At 40.6% G+C, this 21,468-nt stretch overlaps 2 protein-coding genes across 6 annotated transcripts in view; one reads left to right on the plus strand and one right to left on the minus strand.

The window, feature by feature from the left end:
* The window catches only part of sv2ca (synaptic vesicle glycoprotein 2Ca), a 28,057-nt gene extending 23,445 nt beyond the window's left edge, over window positions 1-4,612 (minus strand). The window contains exon 1 of the mRNA XM_085425329.1: window positions 4,391-4,612. The gene's annotated coding sequence lies outside the window, so the exon portion shown is untranslated. The remainder of the gene's footprint in view (window positions 1-4,390) is intronic.
* Window positions 4,613-11,851: 7,239 nt separating this feature from the next.
* On the plus strand, window positions 11,852-21,452 carry poc5 (POC5 centriolar protein homolog (Chlamydomonas)). Of its 5 annotated transcripts, none has more exons than XR_014914055.1 (13): window positions 11,852-11,977; window positions 12,558-12,641; window positions 13,149-13,290; window positions 14,029-14,139; window positions 14,223-14,467; window positions 15,287-15,463; window positions 15,928-16,032; window positions 16,437-16,616; window positions 18,291-18,474; window positions 19,624-19,757; window positions 20,080-20,181; window positions 20,324-20,490; window positions 21,190-21,328. XR_014914055.1 is itself a non-coding variant. In XM_085425333.1 (13 exons), the coding sequence occupies exons 2-13, from the start codon at window positions 12,558-12,560 to the stop codon at window positions 21,322-21,324; spliced, it is 1,770 nt and encodes a 589-aa protein (XP_085281459.1). In that variant the 5' UTR covers window positions 11,852-11,977; the 3' UTR covers window positions 21,325-21,451. The 5 variants fall into 5 exon arrangements, 4 of the variants coding, with proteins under 4 accessions (XP_085281459.1, XP_085281462.1, XP_085281460.1 ...); XM_085425333.1 differs by having other exon boundaries at window positions 20,320-20,490; window positions 21,190-21,451; XM_085425336.1 differs by having other exon boundaries at window positions 14,268-14,467; window positions 20,320-20,490; window positions 21,190-21,449.
* Window positions 21,453-21,468: the final 16 nt, after the last annotated feature.

The raw sequence follows: 21,468 nt of genomic DNA on the forward strand, positions 1-21,468 counted from the left end.
AATTGCTCTTTTTTTTTATTATAAAACATTTGCAGATGCTATGGAGTGCATATTTATGAGCAGGGTGGGGATGGTCAGAGCCGTCCAGTGTGTGGGGTTTCCATGTGACTACGAGTGGCTCGCCACAGCCTCTAATGAACACTGAAGCCTTGTCAGGAGGACACAAATCACAGGGCCGGTTCCAGCTCCTATAATGCAATTTTACTGGGCAAAATGACACCGCAGTTTCAAGGTGACTCTACTAATCCCTTTTGGCGCATACGATAACTTCTGTGGTTACGAGCGTGCTCCCTTTTCTGATAATTTTTAATGCCTCCATTGACACTGGTGCTTCCTCAGATAAGGACGCGCATAATCAATCTGTCTCCTTTGTCAAAAAATAACATACAAAGGGCTGAGGTTGTGGCATCAGTTTCCTAGTTTCCCCCAAACGGCTCTCCTTGAGCATTTATGCATGAAAACATCAAAAAGTAAAAATGAATTGTGAATTCCTCAGAAGGCTAACACCTTGCAAGGAGCAAGTCAAAGTTCACAGGTGTCAGAGAACCATTTATTTCTTTCAGGACTGAGTCGTGTCAGCCATCACACAGGCTCTTACCTAAAACGGGCACACGCAGGCGCTGCACGAGGCTGCCTGTCAGAGAATCAATGGAGTGTATGGTGAGACACACTGTCAGTGGTGATGAGGCTCAGAAGACACCCGAGCACAGAGGCAACCGACCTCACCTGACCGCAGCTGAAGAGACCCCGATACCGGAGACAGCAAGAGCAATCGCATTCTAGCTGGGGAAACCACCAACTCTGCCTAACCTAAGTTTTCTGTTTTATTTTATTTCTACGCGATCTTCTTTATTTTTTGCAGTTCCTCTGATATTTTATGTAGGTTTATATTTTAGGCATGTTGATTTCCTCATAACACTTGGCCATCTCAACAGCCACAACATCAAAACCACTGACAGGTGAAGTGAATATTTTTGATCGTTTTATTGTAGTGCAGTGGTCTGCTGGGAAAACTTTTGTCCAGACATTCATGGGGTTGGATACTTTGGATGGCTATGGCACTCCCCAATGGCAACGGCCAAGTGCCAGACAGCACATGGGACCCCCAGAGGTAACTGTTCCCTGCTATTAAAATAAAAAGAGCTAATATACTGTGCTGCTCTGAACCATGAGAGGGTGGCTGAAATTAGGCCTGGCTCTGGCGATACCTCTTGTCTGCATGATGGATGGTGGCCCTGCTTTTCTTAGACCTCTTTAAAATAGTAAAAGAAAATAGAAAAATCGCTAGGTCAAGTATCACTTGGCCTTTGAATTTCATCTGCCATGGACATAAAGACAAACTGAGAGATTAGTGTTTCAAGAGATTTATCCATGCGTCCAACTGAGGACAGCTAATCTCAGAAGGAGGGGGGGATTAGTGTTATTATCCAGAGTTTGTGTGTTTGATAAGCTTAATGCATTTAAACATACTGCTGTTGCTTACCGTGAAACATTTGTCATAAGTGGCACAGTGATTAACCCAAGCAATGTGAATTTTGACAGAAAACAAAAAGATATTAATTACACGAGATTACACAGTAATGATGACAATAGTAATAAACAGCCTCAGTGAAAACAACCTAAAACATAATGAACCAATTATCAGCACAGTGAGGGCTTCCTACTCACATTGCACTTTGTCAAAAGGATTGATGTGAGTGTTGGAACTAATCAACCGCGAGTCCAGCGGCCGACAAACAGACTGAGCAGGCACAAGCAGGTTGTTAGTACAAAATAAAAGGATCAATTTCTGTCCCTGGATTTCAGGTTCCCTGACCCACAACATCTTGTGGAGGCAAACACTTAATGTACTTGAAATAAAATCAATAGTGACCTTTTTGTATATGTGTGCTTATTTAGTACAGACTTTGTCTCTTTCACAGTACAATGAGTAAGTAGAATGACGCAAAACAACGAGGGCTGTGGTCTCCTTCTCATTCTTAAATCTGATTTTATAAGAATCGGTTTTATAGAGTGCACAAGGCAGAAATATATTCCAAAAATGTTTAGAAAATAAAAAGCAAAAGAGGGGAAAAAGTGGCACAGCTATGAGGGCACAATACTGGCACTTCACCTTTTTGACCTGTGTATTTTGTTCACATGAAGTGGACGTATTTGGGCCCCTTAACTCAGAAGAACTTTTTTCCCACATTTTGTAAAATATTTTGAAGATTTAGTGGGTTTTTGTGCTGTTGAAGCACAATCATAAAGACCTCCCATCTCTCAAGTATGACTTGACGGAGAAAGCGACCTTCCCTTTCAAAGACGTGCGTAAGCACTGTGATGGTGTGACCGGTGGTTTGCTCTATTACCAAAAGGAGGAAAGAGAAAAGCAGGTCCAATCGCTAAAGTGGGCAGAGCCACATCATGTAATCCCATAAAAACGGAGAGTCCATGACCTCATCTGGAAGGCAGAAACCCAACCGGCCCGTGACGTCTTAGGAGATTTCATCAAACACTGATTCCATTACTGAGCAAGCGAAGGGGAAGACAGAGGACGATGGCTGTACTGTATAGGAGAAATTGTTCCTCGTGGAGTGTAAAAAAACAGCAGCTTAGAAGCACTCAAAGATCCACCACAGATCACAGATGATGAATAAAAAAAATATCAATACAAATACACAAAAATGGGTCTGCAGCAAGCTGATTATTTCCTTCTCAAACATGAAGAGCTGCCATTGTTATTATTTAGAATGACTTCAGTCACTGTTATCTCAAGCCTGGAGATTATAAAAAAGTGTCATTCCTTGTTTATATTCTTACATAATTTATATTCTTTTGACTCTTCTTACTTAGACTGAAACAATTAATGTCTCCAGAAATGCATTCAGGAGTGTACAAGCATCGAAAACCTAAAACCTAAAGACAGAAAGAAACCCCTGACTGATCTACACACAGCAAAGTGTGTCGTCTCGTTTGCTTTTCTCTTTCAACTTGATACGTGTTTGATCTTCTTTATGAAATATCACATGCCACTCCTGTCTAGTCCAAACCCTGTCTGCTGGGTCGTAATGATGCAACAATTCATATTAGGTAAGGGATGCAATATGTTACACAGTTACTGGTGACGTTTTACCTTTGCATGGTGCATATGTGTGCTTACAAAAAGATAAATCAAGCCACAATCACACGCACATTTAGGGTAACATGAGAGTGAAAAAGAGGATTCTTCAGAGCAAAACTGCTGGTTTAAACTAAAATAATGATGAATGTGGTGGATATCTACTTTCACGTTAGTCAACAAAATGTTCTGACAGACCTTCTTCTCTCTTCTACACTGTGACATGCATTATCAGACACACTTTGGAGTCCTTTCTTCTTTGCAGCATACAGCAAAACAGTGCAACAGAAACTATCTCCACCTCAAAACATCTTTTTATTGCTGTTGAACTTCAGAATAGGAACAAAATTAGGAATCAATGGGTGCTTGTAGTGGAGACACAGGGAAGAGGATGTTATGAATCCCAGAGAGACTTTTGTTTATCAGGTATATATCGATTTTTAGAAACAATGACAAGTGGGCCAAACGACTGAATTTTGCAGCTTGCAATCACTTCCATCCAGCGTGTTTTCACTGATGGAGCCCTTCAGTGTTAACCCAGCAGGACTACTACAAGCGGCGTTAGGACTGCAAACAAAGCACTCTGCCACAGATTTCCAGTTCACCGGCTGTGCGCCTGTCAATCGCTCGCTGCCTCTTGAGGTACAATTCATGGATGAGTCAGTTGCCTACTCCCGCGTCCTCTCCTCTTTTTGGCGGCAGTGCAGAGTGCTTTAACTGCCCCAGGGCAGGTGGCTGGATTGCAGTACAGCGTGAACAGTCCACAGTCAACAAACCCCAAAAAAGCTCGGCTCATGCCAAGGACAACTATTTTATGATACCACAAAGATGGGCACACCAGCTCATGAGCCGAAAGGAAAACTAAACAGACTTTATTCGAGTATATCTGACATAGATTTGACTAAATCTCACAATCTAAGACACACTGAAACCGGGGATGAATCCCCACTACATCCCATTAGTTAATTATGCTCGCAGCCTACTTCAGGATAATTTGCCTTTACTCTTATATGAGGCAAATGTGAAGTCAGGGAAATAATCCCAACTTTTAACCATTCAATCATGAACTCGTGAATACAAAATAACCTGTCCCTGAGTCGCAGCTTTCATTTTAGTCAGAAATATCACTGAAAATGTGCTAATAAATTGATAGTCGCACGTGTCTGTGTGTGTGTACGTGTGTGTTTGTGTGTCCCCATATTAGATACAAAAGGCGAAAAGAGAATTGCCTAACTCGGAAGTCTTACACTCAGCATGTTTTCAGGGTGGGAAAAAAAAGTCATTACTTACCGTCATTTATGGCGAGAAAATTGGACCGAGCTGATTGTGAGCCATTGCACCGGACTCTGCTTTTGCTCTCGGGAAAAAGAAAAAAGAAGAAGGAAAAAAAAATCTTGTGGGCTTTTTACTGTAGAATAGGATCAGAGGAAACTGCCGGCGCACGACTGTTTTTCTTTTTTCTTTTTCCTCTCTCTCTCTCTCCCTCTCTCTTTCTTTTTCGATGCGGTCCTCTCTCGCTGCAGCACTTCAGGGAAAGGAGAGAGCGAAAAACAGAGGTGGTGGTTGGGGAGAGGGAGGGCCGGTGTAATCAATAATTGTATTTCATTGAGTGATGCGGGTAATTCCGTCTGATGGAACAATCTAGTTAGGTGACTGACGCGCAGCACTGCAGCGCATGAATGCTAAACAGATGAGAAAGGTTTGCGCACATTCACTGTAGGGCAGCCCAGTATGTTCGTGTGTATGCGAACTACTTGCTCAGTCTTGGGGGATAGTTACAAGACACAGACTGTAGGACTTGTGGGAGTTGACACCTGCCCATTTGAGCCGAAAAGATATGTTTAAGGGAAAGTTTCCCACTTCTTTCGAAAGACAAGTTGCAAAAATACCCCGACATCTAAATTCTGTGAACAGCAGAGATTCTTGCAACTCAGCTCCCCTCCGTCTGTTCTCAGAGTTAACCATTTTCATAAAAGTGGAGCTGTGTGGGAGCTCACCTTGGTTATGCAGAGTGGATCCTGAAGCCGCACAACGCATTTTAACGAAATCTCGCCTCTGTCCGTGGTGCTGACCGACCGACTCCTCAGCGTTTACCTCAGATAACTTCTCAGAAAATGGTCGATATGTTGCAAGCACAATCGTACTGTGAGCCACACATCTCTCTGAAAGTTATTCGCAAACATCGTCGCTAAAGTACTTTTATAGTCTGTCGCTTTCAGGACATGCGGAAGCTGTGGAAGAAAATCTGTAGTTTATATAGTCAGTACAACTGGTGCAAAATTATGATTGACTGCAAAAAAGTGCATTGTAAACACGAAGTATCAGGTGGGTTTTTTTCCAATCCCACACCTTTTATGCTGTTTGATCATTATCAGTACTTATATGCATACATAAACATACACAAGTCTGCATCCAGTAGTGGCAATTCACAAACCAAAACAACAGTCCACTAACTACACACCCTGAGATTAACACTCCCCCACGTCCCTACACTTGGTAGAAATGATATCTTCATATTTGTTTTTAAACTGTGTAGTTGATGTTTGTGATATTATGAGGGAAAACAATCAGTGCCCACTGAATAATAACATAGATTAACAATAAAATAATCTGAAGTTCTACAAATGTTGGGAACTACTGATTATTCTTGTTGGGAGGCAATTCAGCGACTCACACATACAGCTGGAGTACTGGGGACCCCTGCCAAAGGCTTGTCTGTCAGTTTTAACAGATCTGAACCATAATTAACTTAATCCTTGTCCAATACCCCACCTCTTCACCAGGTTTCATGAACTTTGGTGAAGTAGTTTATGTGTATATTTGCCAGTTCAACAAACAAACGGCACTGAGAATGAAGCCAAACAGACACACAAATACGCACACAGTCCACATCACCAATACATTTTTTATTCAACCCTTTTTATTGCACTAACACACTGTTGTCTTACTGGCATCAACTGTCACCATATTATCTTACCCAATTTGATTTGATTTTGGATTTAATCAGGCAAGGGAGAGCTTTATGAAAGGGTTTAAATCAAGAAAATGAATCATAAATGAACTTCAAACCATGAACTTTACCTTACAAAATAAGGTGCATTAAAATAAAAAGAAGTGCTGTGACAAATTGTAAAACTGATTTTCAGCTCTTGACCAGTCTTCACTTGGATCACTAATAGGGCAACAACGATGGGGTCAGGGGATCTGATCAAAGTGATTCCCCTGTGAGTGATACTCAATGGATTCCTTAAGGGTACCTTACCAAAATCTTCATGCTTTCCTGATGATCACCAATAAGAGCACAGCAGATAAATCGTATGTTAATTGCAGCGGATTTTCAGTTGCCAGGAGTACTGTGTTTTCCTGTAAGACTGAAGTTCCTTAAAGGAGTGCAGAGGCACAACTCCAGCATAATGAACTCAGCGGACACATGATACAACACTGAAATCTGATCACCTGCAGCCATGCACCGGGAGCCAGAGATGCTCATACTAGTGCAGGTCATAATTTCTGATTGTCTCTCTTGTTCTGTCACATTCTCTGTCAAACTACTGCTTCATGAACAGGTTACTCTGGAAAAGACAACACAAATGGGAAAAGGGTTTCACACTTTAGCATCGATCCCATATCTAAATACACTCTTAACTGCTGTACACAATTTTGCTTAATATTCAGGTTTCACATTTATTTTCATTTCAGCATCCCATTGCTGGTTCTTACTTTATTTGCAAGCTGCTAAGCTTAATTTGACAGTGTGAAGTAACCTGAGCAGTGAGTAAAGCCTTTGAATTCCCAATGCAGTTTGAGCAAGAGAAATGCTAATTTCTTTCATCTCATTAACGACCACAGAGGGACTAATAGTATTGATGAACACCACACAAAGGGTGTGCAGTCCCGTTATAATAATTACATAACCGATCACAGGCTGTTAAGAGATACCGAGGATCTTTAGATTAAGCATGATATAGCAACTGACAGTTCGCTGCTATGTCAGATACTACCCGCAAGTGACTCCTGGAGAAAATGAGGCAAGGGGGGGAAAGAAGGAAAATACAGAGTGATGCAAGCACAGGGATATTCAGCTTTTCAGTATTCACATCGTTTGCAGCTGCAAATTACACCAACAAAACCAGTGAGACACCAGAACACCGTCCACTGCAGAAAACATCTACAAGCAAGCTCTTTGATGTGTTACATCCAGTGCATCTAATTCTTTACTTTCATTATTCAAAAACTTTTTTTTTAAATCAATCGCTTTTCCTGTTAATACGAAGGACGTGCAGTGAATAGGACAGCCTGGTTGTGCACCGTGACATGTTTGTAACGCTGGCTATGCATCATGTTCAGGACAAATGACAGAGAGTAAGATTTTAAATGATCCACACACTGTGTACTAAAACATGCACAACACAAAAACGTGAAGGGGAACACATACGCACACGCTCAGACACACAAACAAAAAGAAAAGCCTCTATCCTTTTCCTCTGAACTTGATGATTCACAGAAGCAGTGACCTGGGGTTTGGGACACACTCTGCTTTTGATCTGGACTTGAGAAGCCCCCTCCAAGCCCCGAGCCATAAGACTCCATTTACTACTTCTGTAGAGCTGAGGAGCACTTAGCTTAATGTACGGGACAGTAGAATGACACACACACACACACACACACACACACACACACACACACACACACACACACACACACACACACACACACATGCGGATCCTCATGGATTTCAGTATCTTTTATTACAGAAAGCATGATAAAGATGGTGTTTTCCCTGAGCTTTGGACATTTACATGTACAAACAATAGATGTGAATTTAATAAGATCCCATGCTACATGTAAATACAGCCTACTATTCGTGGTAGTTATTAGAATAGTGCCAGTGTTGGACTTTGTCTTGCCTTTGCCTGGCCTGTATGTAGAGTCTATAGGCAAGGTAAGGGATTTTTGTACCACTCTGCTTGTAGTCTGATTTCCACTGACCAATCATGTTTGATCAGGCTTTCGTTGCAGGAAGGTAAGCAGTGTGTGTGGACAACAAAAGAGTGCTTACATTTGCTGAAATTAGTGTGTCAAACACTGACTTTTTATTAGGTTTCAGAAATAATCTGCATTTGTAAACAATGACTACCATTTGAAACAGGAGGGTGCCCCAAAAACATGGCCATTGCCATACTTGGCTTGACTAAGCAATGGGTTCTTGACTGCCCACACTGATATTGACAAATATTGGTAAAAACACCCAACACTAAATTATGAACTTCATCCATCCATTCATTTTCTGCTTGCCCAATTCAGGAACATGAGGGGGGCTGGAGCCTATCCCAGCTGTTACTGGGTAAGAGGCAGGTGACTTAGACAGCTCTATCCATCACAGGACTAACACAAGGAGGCAGACAAGCATTCATACTCATGTTCATAGCTAGAGCCAATTTAGAACCGCCAGTTAGCAAGCATGTTTTTGGACTGTGGGAGGAAGTCGGACAACCTGGAGAGAAGCCACACAAAGAAGGGAAGGTAAAACAACAGGGTCATTGTTTAGTGACTACTTAACAAGGACATACGGCTTGACTCCACCTCCTCAGCTGTACTGCTGCTCTGCTACATGTGCTGCAGACCGCGATCCTGAGACCGTTTGAAGAACTATGCGATGACACAACTGTTAAATTACGTCCTCATTAGTTCTGTTAAAAAATTTACTCGGCTAAATCTGTGAGAGGACAGCATCAAAAAGCTACTTCCAGCTGCTCTCTTGTCACAAGGGGCCGCTCATTAAGTTGAATTTTACACTAGATGTTCTTCCTAACTCAGCCTCAATGGGAATTTGTAGAATTGAACCAGCAACTTTTTATTTGCAAAGCAAGATGAGCCAGTTATATTGTCCCATATATAAGTCTGATATATGGATGTGGTACCTGCTGCATCAGCTTTCCTTGATAAATTACACTGGAACAACTGTCTGCTGCTTATCTTCATCCAGATTATAACAGATGTGGACACTGATGGTAATTGCTTATGTCTTGTGGAGATAGAAGCACTGGTTAACTGATTTAGCCTCCATCTTTTGCTGTCCACCTCCACCGCTCATCTACATTCATACTGCTGACCACTTTATACTAGATTCAGCTTTAGTCATACTGCACGGATACGTTTCGAATTTGATATAAGAAAATCTGTTGACTTGTTGCATCTCATCTGTGTGTAGGTATGTGTTTAGAAGTGCCGGTGAATTTGCTACCTAGAGAGCAAAACAAAAAGACACGGATGTCATTGATAGAGAGATGTGATGGATTAGAGTGGCCCAAGGGGGAAGTCCCGCTCCATCAACATGTAATGAAAACTAATTTGAAAACAGCAGGCAGCGATGAATAACTCTAAGATGAGTTCTGGTAACATTGTCTTCAGTGAGAGGTCATTATTGTCTCATATATGGGAAAAATTGGTTGATAACATTACGATTGATGATAGAACATTAGTTGTTGTCTTCAGGAGTTATGGCTGTCTGTAAGTAGGTCTGACTGAAAATCGATCAAGGGCAGAAACAATTTTACACCAAGTTTGTAATCCACCGTTCCACCATCAGATGCAACAGATGAAATGATGCGTGCTGGACAAAAGAAAAGGGCTGTAATACCATACATTTCTGCAATCTCTTAAATTTAAATTCTCTGGGGGGAAAAATAAAAGTTGAGCAAGGAAAGGCTTGGTAACAAGGTAAACATGCAAAAGCTCAAAACATTATTTTCTCATTTCTTTTCTGTCTACCTTTGCAAGGTCCTGGATAGTCTAACGCAGCTGAGCTAAAATACCAGAGGGAAGAAAGTCAAATGGATTGTGATTATTGTCCTGGAACAGATTGAACAGGCTGTGGGAGAAGAATGTGAGCTGAATCCCATTTCAACACACAAGCCCAGGTGCATTTCTTTTACTGAGAGGAAGGTGAAACTCACAAAAGGGATCTAAAGAAAGCATTTAGGTGGTAATACCGGGTGTAATCTAACCACTTATCAACAGTAGTTTATCACTTTTTTTTCTGCAGCAAAAGAAAAACATTTTGCAAAGAACGGAGATGGTTTCAAATAAGTTGCCTAGATTTTAACTGCTGCTCTGTGTTAGTTAGATTAATTTAGATGTCAGACCTACACTTAACTTTATTTAATCTTATGCAAGATACAATTTACGGGCATTCAAGGCAAAGAAATCGTGTAGCAGACAAGAAGAGCCTGGGCAGTATTAAACACATCTACAGTTATCTGCCATGTGTTGTATTGTGCATTGCAAAAAGATGGCACAAGGGTCTAAAACTCCTTGATTTTTTTTTCTTTCTTTCTTTTTATTTTGCTTTTTCTATGCAAATCCTGTCATTTTCTAGTCTTAGCCAGTCCTTGTCATTTTAACCTTCCTACAGAGAAAGACAAGTGCAGAAAATTAGGAATATACCACAGCATGACAGAAAACCAGAGAAGCAAAGCAACACCATGCTGGAATGACAAAAAAAAAAATCACCTCGAAAGAGAAACTGCGATGAACGCATCACTGAAACCTTTCAAAACATGTGAATCATCTGCTCCGAAATGGAAATAAGTAATCTGTGGGGAGTTACAGCTTCCTGTCATTCAACAGGAAACCTCCACTCCCCGCCGAGCAGCTAGGATTATCCTCTGCGCCTCACAGTTCTGGTTCAAATTCACAGCCTGCGTCAGCTGTCAAGACATGTAATAAAATGTGTGTGTCTGTGTGTGCTGAGGGTTGCCTGTGCCAGGTCTTGCTTCCAGTAAGTACAGTATATTTGATTTGAAAATGTATTACATCCAAAACTGTGCGATTCCTCTAAGTCTGTTGTTTTAGGGGAAGATTACCAAAGTCACTACTTCTTTCTTTTTTTTTTAATGTCAGGCTGCGGGTCTTATAACAATGCTGACTGGACACCTTCGGACAGTGAAGTACTCTGAGCCAGCTGGTGAGGAGGCTCTAGTCCAACAGTGCTGCTTTCAGCTCTGCCATGGCTGAGAGGTACCATATGTCTCCTCTCTCAGGAGTCCGTCCCAGGCTACTATTGCCAAGCCGTTAAGGCCTATCCCACATATGTGCCATAATACTGTTAAGTACTAATAAGTCCTCAAGTGGTTAAGGCACTGCTGCAATTCAGATTGTGAACCCTTGTCTGTATCTGCATTTGGGCTTATGAACAATAGAGAAATGACCACAGGGAGGTTCACTGGGTGGTGGTATTCCCCAATGACCTACACCTTCCTAAGACAGGTGAGTTTGCTTCCTCATGAAAATGAACTTAATCAGATAATCTCAGCTAACATCAGACTGCATTTGAAACACAATATGGAAACCATGTTGCTCTTTAAATGAGCCAATCATTTTTGTAACTTTAGCAAAGTGAGCAAACCCGAAACTTTCTAGGGGCAATTAAAGTAGGTCTTTCAAGTATTAATTTTCAACCTGTTATAAAAGAAGAGGTCCTATTTGCCTCTATCACCATGATTCCTTTAGTTTAAAACCCTGATACTTACGGCACTGTGACACTGGAGGCTAAAATAAGTGTGAAGTAAATAAAAAATATTTTCCAAAATCACAGTAAAAGGTTTTGCACACCTTTCATATTTAAAACACAAGACAAGTAGCTTCGTTCCGCTTATCGTTGCCATAGGAATAGTTTAACCAATCAGAGGCGACATAGTAGGGCCAGTTAAAAAGAGTAGCCAATCAGAGAGTCTGTTGTTTAAGAGCCAGGCTGTTTGAAACGGCAAAGCAAGCCCAAGCACCTTTCAACTGACGACTTGTGAAACGGGCAAGCGTGGTACTTTTTATGGTTATATAAAATAGTTAAGTTTCCGAAAAGCGGCGCTACTTACAGAGGTAGATATACTCACTTCAAGTAGTTTAGTTTTTTTTTTATGAGCAGCTGTATTTCTGTCTCCACTTGTCCATTTCTGTTTTAGCTTTAGCTCTGATTTATTTAGCTAACGATGTTTGTTTAACTCGATCAATTAATGCGCCTGTAAATGAGTAAAATATAGAAAAATGTAAAGTTTTTTAAGCGTACAGATAAGCATATTCGTGGATTTCTTTGTGCATGAGGAAGTTTTCTGTTTACTCTGTGTGTACCTTCATTAGTTTGTAATGTAGAAACTAGCGTTTGGGCTAAAGAAACTTAAACAGAAGGCTTCAGCTGTAGCTTGAAATAAGTATTAAAGTTTCTTTTATAAATCAAACGCATCCGAATATGTTTTATGTCCATGTACGGTTTGCAAAACAAACAAAAGAGTACCAACGACTATCAATAGCTGCCAAAGATAACGGTGGTGGCCATAGCTGAAATTAAAATAAATACTATATAGTAACATACCAAAGTAGGTCCCGTCCGTATGGCCAGTTATTGATAGCTCATGCTGTGTTATTAAACTAGCACTATGACACTGTATATCTCTGTGTTTAGATGTCCTCAGACGAAGAAGAACCAACCAGTCCTGTTCTCCCCAAAGACTCGGACCGGGGCAGCTCCGTGTCCTCTGAGCTTCAGGTGAAAATGTGCTTTTATTTACACTCATAATTCTATGGAACCATGTTTCCACCACTGGAAAACTATTATTTATTAAAAGGAAATACTCATCTATTTTGTTTTTGTATTAAATGGTAAAAGGACAGATTGTCTAGAAGCTGCTCTGAAAAGGTTTGGATATTAAATTCAACATTTTACACGATTGGTGATTCAGTTTGCTGTTGTCTGAGTCCAACCATTTGAATTAGTCTGCCAACCAAAATCGTGTGTGATATCAGCTTGCTTGAACTAGAACCTTGTGTGAAAGTAGTTTTGCTGTGTTGCAAGTCCAAATGGACTCTGTTAGGTTGAGCAAAGCTTTACATAACATGGTCTTAGCATCATTAGGTGTCAAAATAGAAGAGTCACACTAAAATGTTGTAACCAAAATAAACTGACTTGAAACAATACACAGAAAAATACAAACTGTAATATGCTTCAATTGATATTTGACCACCTTGTTCTTTGTTATTGTTTATCAATTAACAGGATGAGTATGAGGAGCTCCTCCGTTATGCTGTTATCACCCCTAAATTTGACGCGCTTGGCGTTCAGTTGAAGCAGCAGAGCACCTCGCATCTGTCTGCAGCGGGTGGAAATAAAGATGGCACAAAGTTTCAACGTGTACCAGGTATGGTGGCTTCCTCCTGTATGAAGAACACTTTCATACACATGTCTGTGTAGGTTCACAGTCATCTAGGTCATCTTAGTCTAGAGAGCTTAGAAAAAGAGGCAACAAAACAAAACAGACACACAGTTCACCGGGACTGGCTGACTGAAACTGAATATGAGCCCTTCCAGACACTGTCTGCATCAAATGATCGTCTGTCAGAAAGGATTTGGCATCAAAATATGGAGAAAATGTGTGTGTGTGTATTCATCAGCTTTATATTTTCATCTTTTAAACCAGTGTAAAAGGCTAGATATCAGTCTGTCACATTGTACCCCCTATCTCTTTCCCCTGCAATACCCACATCTTAAACACTCCATCAGTTTCCTCCCCTGTTGTGACTCTCATCTGAGGTTTAGTGCTTTAACTGTCACGGAGTAGTGCACGAGGATGTAGAAAGCAGACGGGCCAATTGGTAATGATCTCCTGGCACTCTGCCCGTACTGCTCTTTAGAGTGCAGGCTTTCTCTTCTCCCTCCCTGCAGAATTTAATTAAGATATTGACATAAATGCTTTCTTGGACAAGGAGCCACACTCATCTTATTTACCACTCTCACCTTCACATTTTCTGCTCTTAAGCTGTTTTTTGTTTTCTGACTTTTTTGGATTACATTTTTTAAATCAATCATTTTAATCTATCTTTAGCCACATTTATCTATTCCTCTACCTGCTCACTGTAACTCCTGTATCTTCTTTCAGATTCTGCCATTGAAGCTAAGGATGGGCGGCACTCTAGCAGGAGCCTGAGATCGTCACAGGCCTCCCCCTTGATTGTTGGGCCACACTCGACACACTCAAGAGCCTCTCGTGGTAAAATAATTGTAAAATTTCAGAGAAACAAAATACTTATTATGTGTAACTGTCATAATACTGTTTCATATTCTCAGCCATAGTCTGCCTGTCTGTCTGCGGTTGTGCTTTTTTTTTTCCCACTCCAGCTGAGAAGATGGCAGGTCATTTGTCTAGCAGGGCGTCACTGCTCTCAGATAATCCCTCAGAGAGGTTACAGGTGGCATCTGAGAGGTCCAGGCCAGATACCCCAGAACCCTTTGAGTGTGTTGTGACAGAGATGTTTATTTCAGAGGAGAACATAAACAAGATGGAGAACATTCTGGACACGTGGAGCAACAACCTGAAGGTTAGTCTGCTTCCACACAGTGTACAACTGTCCTTCACAGCCGCTCGGTTTCTCCTGTGGGCTTTTACATAGCAGCAAACAGCATTTATGCATAGATAGTTTCTGGCATTTTTGATCATAATGATATTTTTCACACTCTTCTTTCTCTGCCATTGTCATTAGAAAGTTATACTATGCCTGTGGTCAGATTAGAGATTATATAGAGGGAATGTGTCTGAGCCTCAGGATGACTTTTTGAAAAGGATGACACCTCGCTGCTCTTCATGGAACCGTTGACCTTTTAACTGTGTTTCCTGGAGACATTATTCTAAAGGAAATGGGTGTCTCCATGTGGGTGTCCATCCTGCCCTTTTCCTCTGATTTTGTACAGCTCATTCATGGAGAGCAGATGACAGCCAATCACCTGCTAAGCTGTGCAAAGCTTAATCTAAGAAAAAAGCAGTACCAGCCAGAAGGAGAAGGAGATGTGGGTTAAATAGTACACTCGTGTGTTGAGGGAGGGGTTTGAAAGTTCTTCTAAACCTGGAACTACACATCAGAACTGTAAAATAATACATCTCTGGTGGAAAACTCTTACACTCTGTGCAGTAGCATAAATCTGGCTTAAGTTTGCTGGACTTCAGATGTCAAGAACTGAGTCCAGCAAAAGAAAACTTAGAGATGAATTCTTCAAGATTTCTGTGTTGTGCAGTTGCATCTGTCTGGCACACCTGTTCATGTAATTTAAAAGCAACTACAGATATTTGTACAGATGCTCATGTTTGCTAAAGTAGAGTAATGAACACATTGTGACAGCCCAACCCTCTATTCCCTAATTAGTCAAATGTGCTGACGGAGCTACGGAAGTGGAAGTTGGCCTTCGTTGAGCAACACAAGCTGGAGATGATGAAGGAGAGGGAGAGGCATGCAGCCCAGACAGCTGGCCTGAAGTCAGAGCTAGATAGCCTTAAACAGCTATTACAAACCTATGAAACCTCCAACCAAAGGAAAGATGAGGTGACTACACGTCTGTTTATTTGCTTTATCTAGTAAATCATTTAGCTGTTTGTTATCAGGTAATTTGCAGAATAATTTGTCATTTATTTAATCACCTGTTGTTGTTTTTTGTTTGTTTTGTTTGTTTTTTGTTTTTTGTCAACAAAACACGAAAAAACTGTAAAAACACCCATTACAAAATCATGGACTCCAAGCTGACATCAACTAATGTCTCGTGTCTCTAGGAGACTAGAGTGCAAAAATATTATATTTAGTGCAATGAAAGGCAAAAAAAAGACTTTTACATTTAAGGTCCTCATATCAGTGTTTTGTTAGGCCCCTATATACGTCTTTATTAATTAATTTGCACATTATGCCTTGCATGCCTGTGTAAAAACAAACAAAAATTTAAAAAAAAATTCAAGAAGCACTCTACTTCCTTCCTTTTTTTTAAACCAATGGGCTTGTTTTGTGGACTCTTTCAGGTTATCGGGAACCTGAGCCAAGTACTGGACAGACAGAAAGAAAAGCTTGAGAAGATGAGGGCCTTCACCCACTGGAGACTCCAGCACATCGAGGCCAAAGAAGAGGTATGGTGTTTAAGAAGATTTCAAAACCTTTTGACATGATATTTTAGAAGTTGCTTGTGACATTAGAAATGCTCATCAAATAGTAAAACCCATCTCTACCTTTAAATTGTCAGAGTAACAGAGATTTTTGCTACATCCAAACTACTGGTTTACTAAATTTTGTGCTCCCCCCCCCCACTCCCCCCACTGTTGCTGTTTTTTCAATGTGAACTTTCATACAAGTGTTGGTGATTTACTTAACTCATCGGGTAATGCCATTCCTTAAAAATGACCAATTCATATTTTTGTATAAACCACGACATAAAATTCATGACGAGAACGAATGCAGCTGCACAGGAGTGACTTATAGACGTAATTATTGCCTTGTAAATATTACAAATCACAGCCCTGTGGTTCCCCGCCAGGCTCGTTCTTCTCAGGTGGCACAGCAGCACTACAATTTGCAGCTGAAGAAGAAGGTGTGGTTTGCCTGGCAGTCTCTGATCCAGAAACACTGGAAAGTCAAGGTGGAGAGAGCTTGCCGTTCAAGGGCTGAAGAGGTCTGCTCCCAGATGACTGTGGAGTATGAGGCTAAGCTAGCAGAGGTCAGTACATGTGGGACAGTGTGTCTAAGATGAGGCTGTAATGCTCACTTTAAACTGAAACTCTCTGCATTTAAGTAAATGAGCATCCCACTTTTGTTAGTATATCATGGTAAATGGACTGGTTTTCAGCTCTGTTTGAGCACTGAGTGCTATCTTACTACAAGCCACATTCACTCTTACAGACACATTCATACAAGCAGTTTTTTCTATGCCTAAACACTTTCGTCCTGACATTCAAACACTTACACGGATGCATCAGGTTCTGCTGAGTAGGGGATTGAACCATCAACTTTCAGATCATTATATAACCCACTCAGTGTTGGGAAGGTTACTTTTAAAATGTATTCCACTACAGATTACAGAATACATGCCCCAAAAGCGTATTTTGTAATGTATTCCGTTACGTTACTCAATGACAGTAACGTATTCTGAATACTTTGGATAACTTAATAATATTATCATGCTTTTTACAACTACATGAATGTACTATTACTGTGTGATTTATTACTGTTACTGAAATACCAATACCAACTAGATTTTTAAATCTTATTATAAAATGAGTAACAGTAGGGTGGACAGTAGGTAAGGCTGCACTTTTTGCAGCGATCTCGTATAGAAAACTATTTTGTGTGTATCTAAAACAGGTCTGTGGCTCCGAACCGTAGTAAAGGGACCTCTGGCTAATATGTCGGGTTCCGTGTCGGGCTCGTAGCCGAAAACTAGCTTTACTTTGTTGTCTGAGTCAACGTTTCTAGCGAGAGACAGAGAAAGGCGTTGAAAGGCTGCTCCAGCGGAACTTATTGTTTCGGAGGAAAACACGAACACAGTGTACAGTCGAGTCTTAATAGCTCACAACTGGGCTCGTCAGGCACTCTTTTTGGCTGCAGTGGTTATTATTATATTTGCATGCTTCCAGCTCCCGTTTCGGGTCGGTTGCAACTCGTACTTTTCAACTCTTTTTCTCCCTCCCTCGCGCTCACAGACACATAACAGGTATGGCGGTCCATTCTCCCTGCAGCACGGACTACACTGCCCATGAGGCTACATTCTTTAGGGCGATGACTGTAACACTCTGCCTATTGCCTTCATATTAAATCATTTTTGTGAATAATTTTAAAAAATATTTCTTCACCTCGTTATGCGGGCCACAAGTAGAGGTGACATGGGCCACGAGATTGAGACACAGGCATTGGAGCCTCTTAATGCGTGTTTTCTTTGGGTTTCCACCAGCGTGGAATTACCAAAAATAGAGAGCATAGCCTAACATATGAAACAAGAAAAAACCGCCGTGTAATCCATTTATTTCAATATCACCTTTTTAAACGGTAACTGTAATGGATTACAGTTACTCATGTTTTGTATTTTAAATACATAACGCTGGTGCATGTATTCCGTTACTCCCCAACACTGAACCCACTCTACCACCTTAATTACTGTGAATTACTTCTGTGTGCTCTCCAAATCACTGTAGAGCCCGTGCCGATGGTGAAACCAAAAATACATCCTACATAGGGCTTCATGTTTTCGTGTTTTTATTAGGCTGTAACATAATAAATCAGTTTTTTTTTGTTTGTTTTTTTAATGCACATCTTGTGTTTTTCTTCTTTTTAAAAAATAATTATATAGAAAGATAATTCGACAATTCTTTCTATCCTTTGCTACCTGTGTGCACAGCACTGTGAGGCTATAGAGCGGGCACAGGCGGAGATTCAGAGACTACGATTAGAGCGAGAGCGATATGAAGAATCCATGAAGAAAGCCTTCATGAGGGGTGTATGTGCTCTCAACATGGAGGCGCTCAGCATGTTTCACTCTACAGAAGGACGAGCAGAACAACCTCCAGCTCATGATCAGCATGGTTTGTAGTAAATTTGTGGCCTGTGGAGAAAAACATTTATCTTCGTAGAAATGTAGCACACTAAAGCATGTACTGCTAGGATGATATATAGACTGATGCTCTATACAATGTACCGTGGTTGCATCGTGGGCCTTGCCTCTGCGGTGTATTGATTTAGCGCAGTTTTGGAGATTGAAACAAAAAGACAAGATGGAAACAGCATTTTTCCAATAGAGTGCAGCCATGTGCTATTGACGTTTGTTAAGATTTATGATTGAGAGGAGGGAATGGGGTCTTTGCACTTTACTTGAAAGCCTCATTTAATGAAGTTAAATCTGTGAATATGCTCAGCACTGCGCAAAAGGTACTTTGCACAGGTTGGCAAGCTTAATGTGGCAATGAAAAATTGGTTGATAAAATTTAAAACCCTTTTGAACCATGTTAAGAATCATGTAATGAATGAATGAATGAATGTTAGTTAGTTGTATGTAAATGCTGGGAAGATTGGATTAAGAGCTTTGGACTATTACCTGACGCTTCAGTAGAAAACCTTAAACTCGGACCAGCGGTGTTTAAAATACTAGCATCATATGATTATCACCAAGATGTCCCACTGGCATGAGTTGGGAAAAATATCTCATCATTATATTTACACCACCTGTCGTCAGATTTGTTGTCTGAATCTGTTTTTGTTTTTTGTTGATACCATGGCTGCTGGACTTGGATCTTACTATCTTTAGCATGTAGAAATGAAGCCTAGCATGGGCATCTGCTCATCCATCTGCTTTCAGGTTTAATGAGTCTTCCAAACTGAAATGTATGTTAATACGATGCTGTCAGCCAGGGCGGTTAATTGATTACCCTTTCCTGTTGCTTTAAAAATGAGCACTTTTTTTTTTCCCTTTGGATTTTTTTTTAAACTGCACATATTTATATATTTTATACTTTATAGGACTTTTGCAGAAGTTATGAATCCCCAGCTCCTGCTACACCTGTGGTTTAAAATGGGTACTTTATGTGTCATCTGACAAGCAAGAGATCATTGAAATATTCCAATTCAAATACAAACTCAGGATTTCCAGTTTAAAGGGGGATTTTTGTGTAACTACAATAAAAATGAGTTATTACTGAGTCCTAATGACTCAATGAAGGTTTCTTTTTGTGTCGTAGTTCCTCTGCCTCGTGAGGATGAGCGTGGCTCCTCTGCCATGGCTCAGCTCCAGCCATATGCCACCTCTTCCACACAGTTCAGTCCAGTCCATTTTGACCACCCAGGCCCGTCGCACAGTGAAGCAGATGATGTGGCAAGTCACTGTTAATTTATAATGAAAACACACCATAGTACAGTGTCTTTCCAAATCACTCGTGGTTCTTGAAATTTATTTATTGAATGTTAAGCATGTCCTTTCACGTGGATCATTTTGTTCTTTTGATTATTTATTACTTTATGTCGCAGACAATTCTGGCTTCACATATAAATCATGTGATTGCCCTAAAAAAGAAAAATTTGTAGAGCAGTCTTGAATTTCCTTTGTTATACTTTTTGTTTAAATTAGATGCACTATGACTAACTTCCTCTAAATCCCAAATCCTGATCCTGTGTTCACTTGTTGCCTTTATTTGTAGATGGGCTCTGGTGCCCCCATGTCCCAAGAAGAAGCACTCCCTCCCACTACAGTGGTGCACAGCTCACTCCCTCTTGGGGGAATTGCAAGTTCCCACAAAAAGGTTAGTGTCAGACATATAGAGACAAACTACCAACAGCAGCTGAATCTATGTCCTGCTTTGTTGTCTGTACTGTGCCATCTAAAGCTCTTCATCAAAAATCACATTTGTATATAACACTAAAAATATTGCTTGTTTTAGGTAGGTACTCGTGTCGTCACAGCAAGTCAACAAAAATCCTCAAAGACTGTAACGGCTCGTGTCACTGCGCGCCATGAGATCAGTAAGGTGGGACGTAGCAGCCTGCAGGTGATGGGAGTGGCTCCACCCATGAGCTCTGTGGTAGTCGAACGGCATCATCCTGTTACGCAGGTATGTGATGTGATGCATCGATACTGTTCCTTTATGAGTCTTGCAGTCATATACTTATGAATCTTTGCACAGTTTTAGCTTCAAGGTCATGTTGTTGCGTATCTCGGACCACATCTAGCACAGCTCTTGCTTTTAGACTGCTCCCTCTAGGGTTTTCAAGTGACTTTGCACTTAAACCCTACACTTAAATTTGTATTATTTTTCACATCAGCTGGTTTCTCCAGGACCTTATAGTTGATGTCTGCATTGATAATCTGACTCTCGAGGACTCACCAGAGCACCAAAGTTTTATACTGGAAACTGCAGTTTGGTCTTTGGGTTTTACCCAAACTCTTATCACCAATAAAAATTCTGTCACCTTGAAACAAAAGTTGATGTTTTGGGTGTTTTTTTTGGTCAGTGGGGAAATCTCAGTTCCCAGTGCAAATGGTGATAATCGGACTGATCTTAAAAAAAATAAAATCAGGTATGCTGGAAGCAGTCCAGGGGTGCATGAGAAGATGCCTACATCATAGGAATTAAAACAACAGACTTTAATATTTTTGTGCTGTTTGATTTTTGTTTTTCTATAAGCAAAATCACTTAACTTTATAAAGGTACCCTTTATTTTTCACGTTGTTCAAATGCAACTTTGTTTATGTAAATTAGAAAAGCAATTTAAACTTTTTTTTTGTTTGTTTGTTTTTTGCTTTCTTTTAGCTCACCATTGGGCAAGCCACAGCTGCTAAATTTCCAAGCTCCTCCCAAAAGGGCCACATGTCCACTGCAGGCAGAGCCTCCTCCAGAACGCACAGCAGCACCTGTCACACACACTCCATCAAAGTAGTTGACTGATGACACGCACATATGTCAAAGATCTTCCTTAAGACCAGCTATGCAAAAATCCAAATTGATGGAATTTTCTGTCTTGATATGAAGGAGATATATATATATATATATATATATATATATATATATATATATATATATATATATATA

Source organism: Rhamphochromis longiceps, linkage group LG12, assembly GCF_057381845.1.
Source record: "Rhamphochromis longiceps isolate RC_006_pf linkage group LG12, R_longiceps_female_GT1.1, whole genome shotgun sequence".
In the NCBI taxonomy this organism is placed as follows: domain Eukaryota; kingdom Metazoa; phylum Chordata; class Actinopteri; order Cichliformes; family Cichlidae; genus Rhamphochromis; species Rhamphochromis longiceps.

Coding starts and splice junctions, on each gene's coding strand:
- poc5 (XM_085425333.1), top strand. CDS start 12,558: ATGTCCTCAGACGAAGAAGAACCAACCAGTCCTGTTCTCCCCAAAGAC. Junction 16,617..18,290: donor ATGAGGCTAAGCTAGCAGAG/GTCAGTACATGT, acceptor CTGTGTGCACAG/CACTGTGAGGCTATAGAGCG. Junction 19,758..20,079: donor ACAGTGAAGCAGATGATGTG/GCAAGTCACTGT, acceptor CTTTATTTGTAG/ATGGGCTCTGGTGCCCCCAT.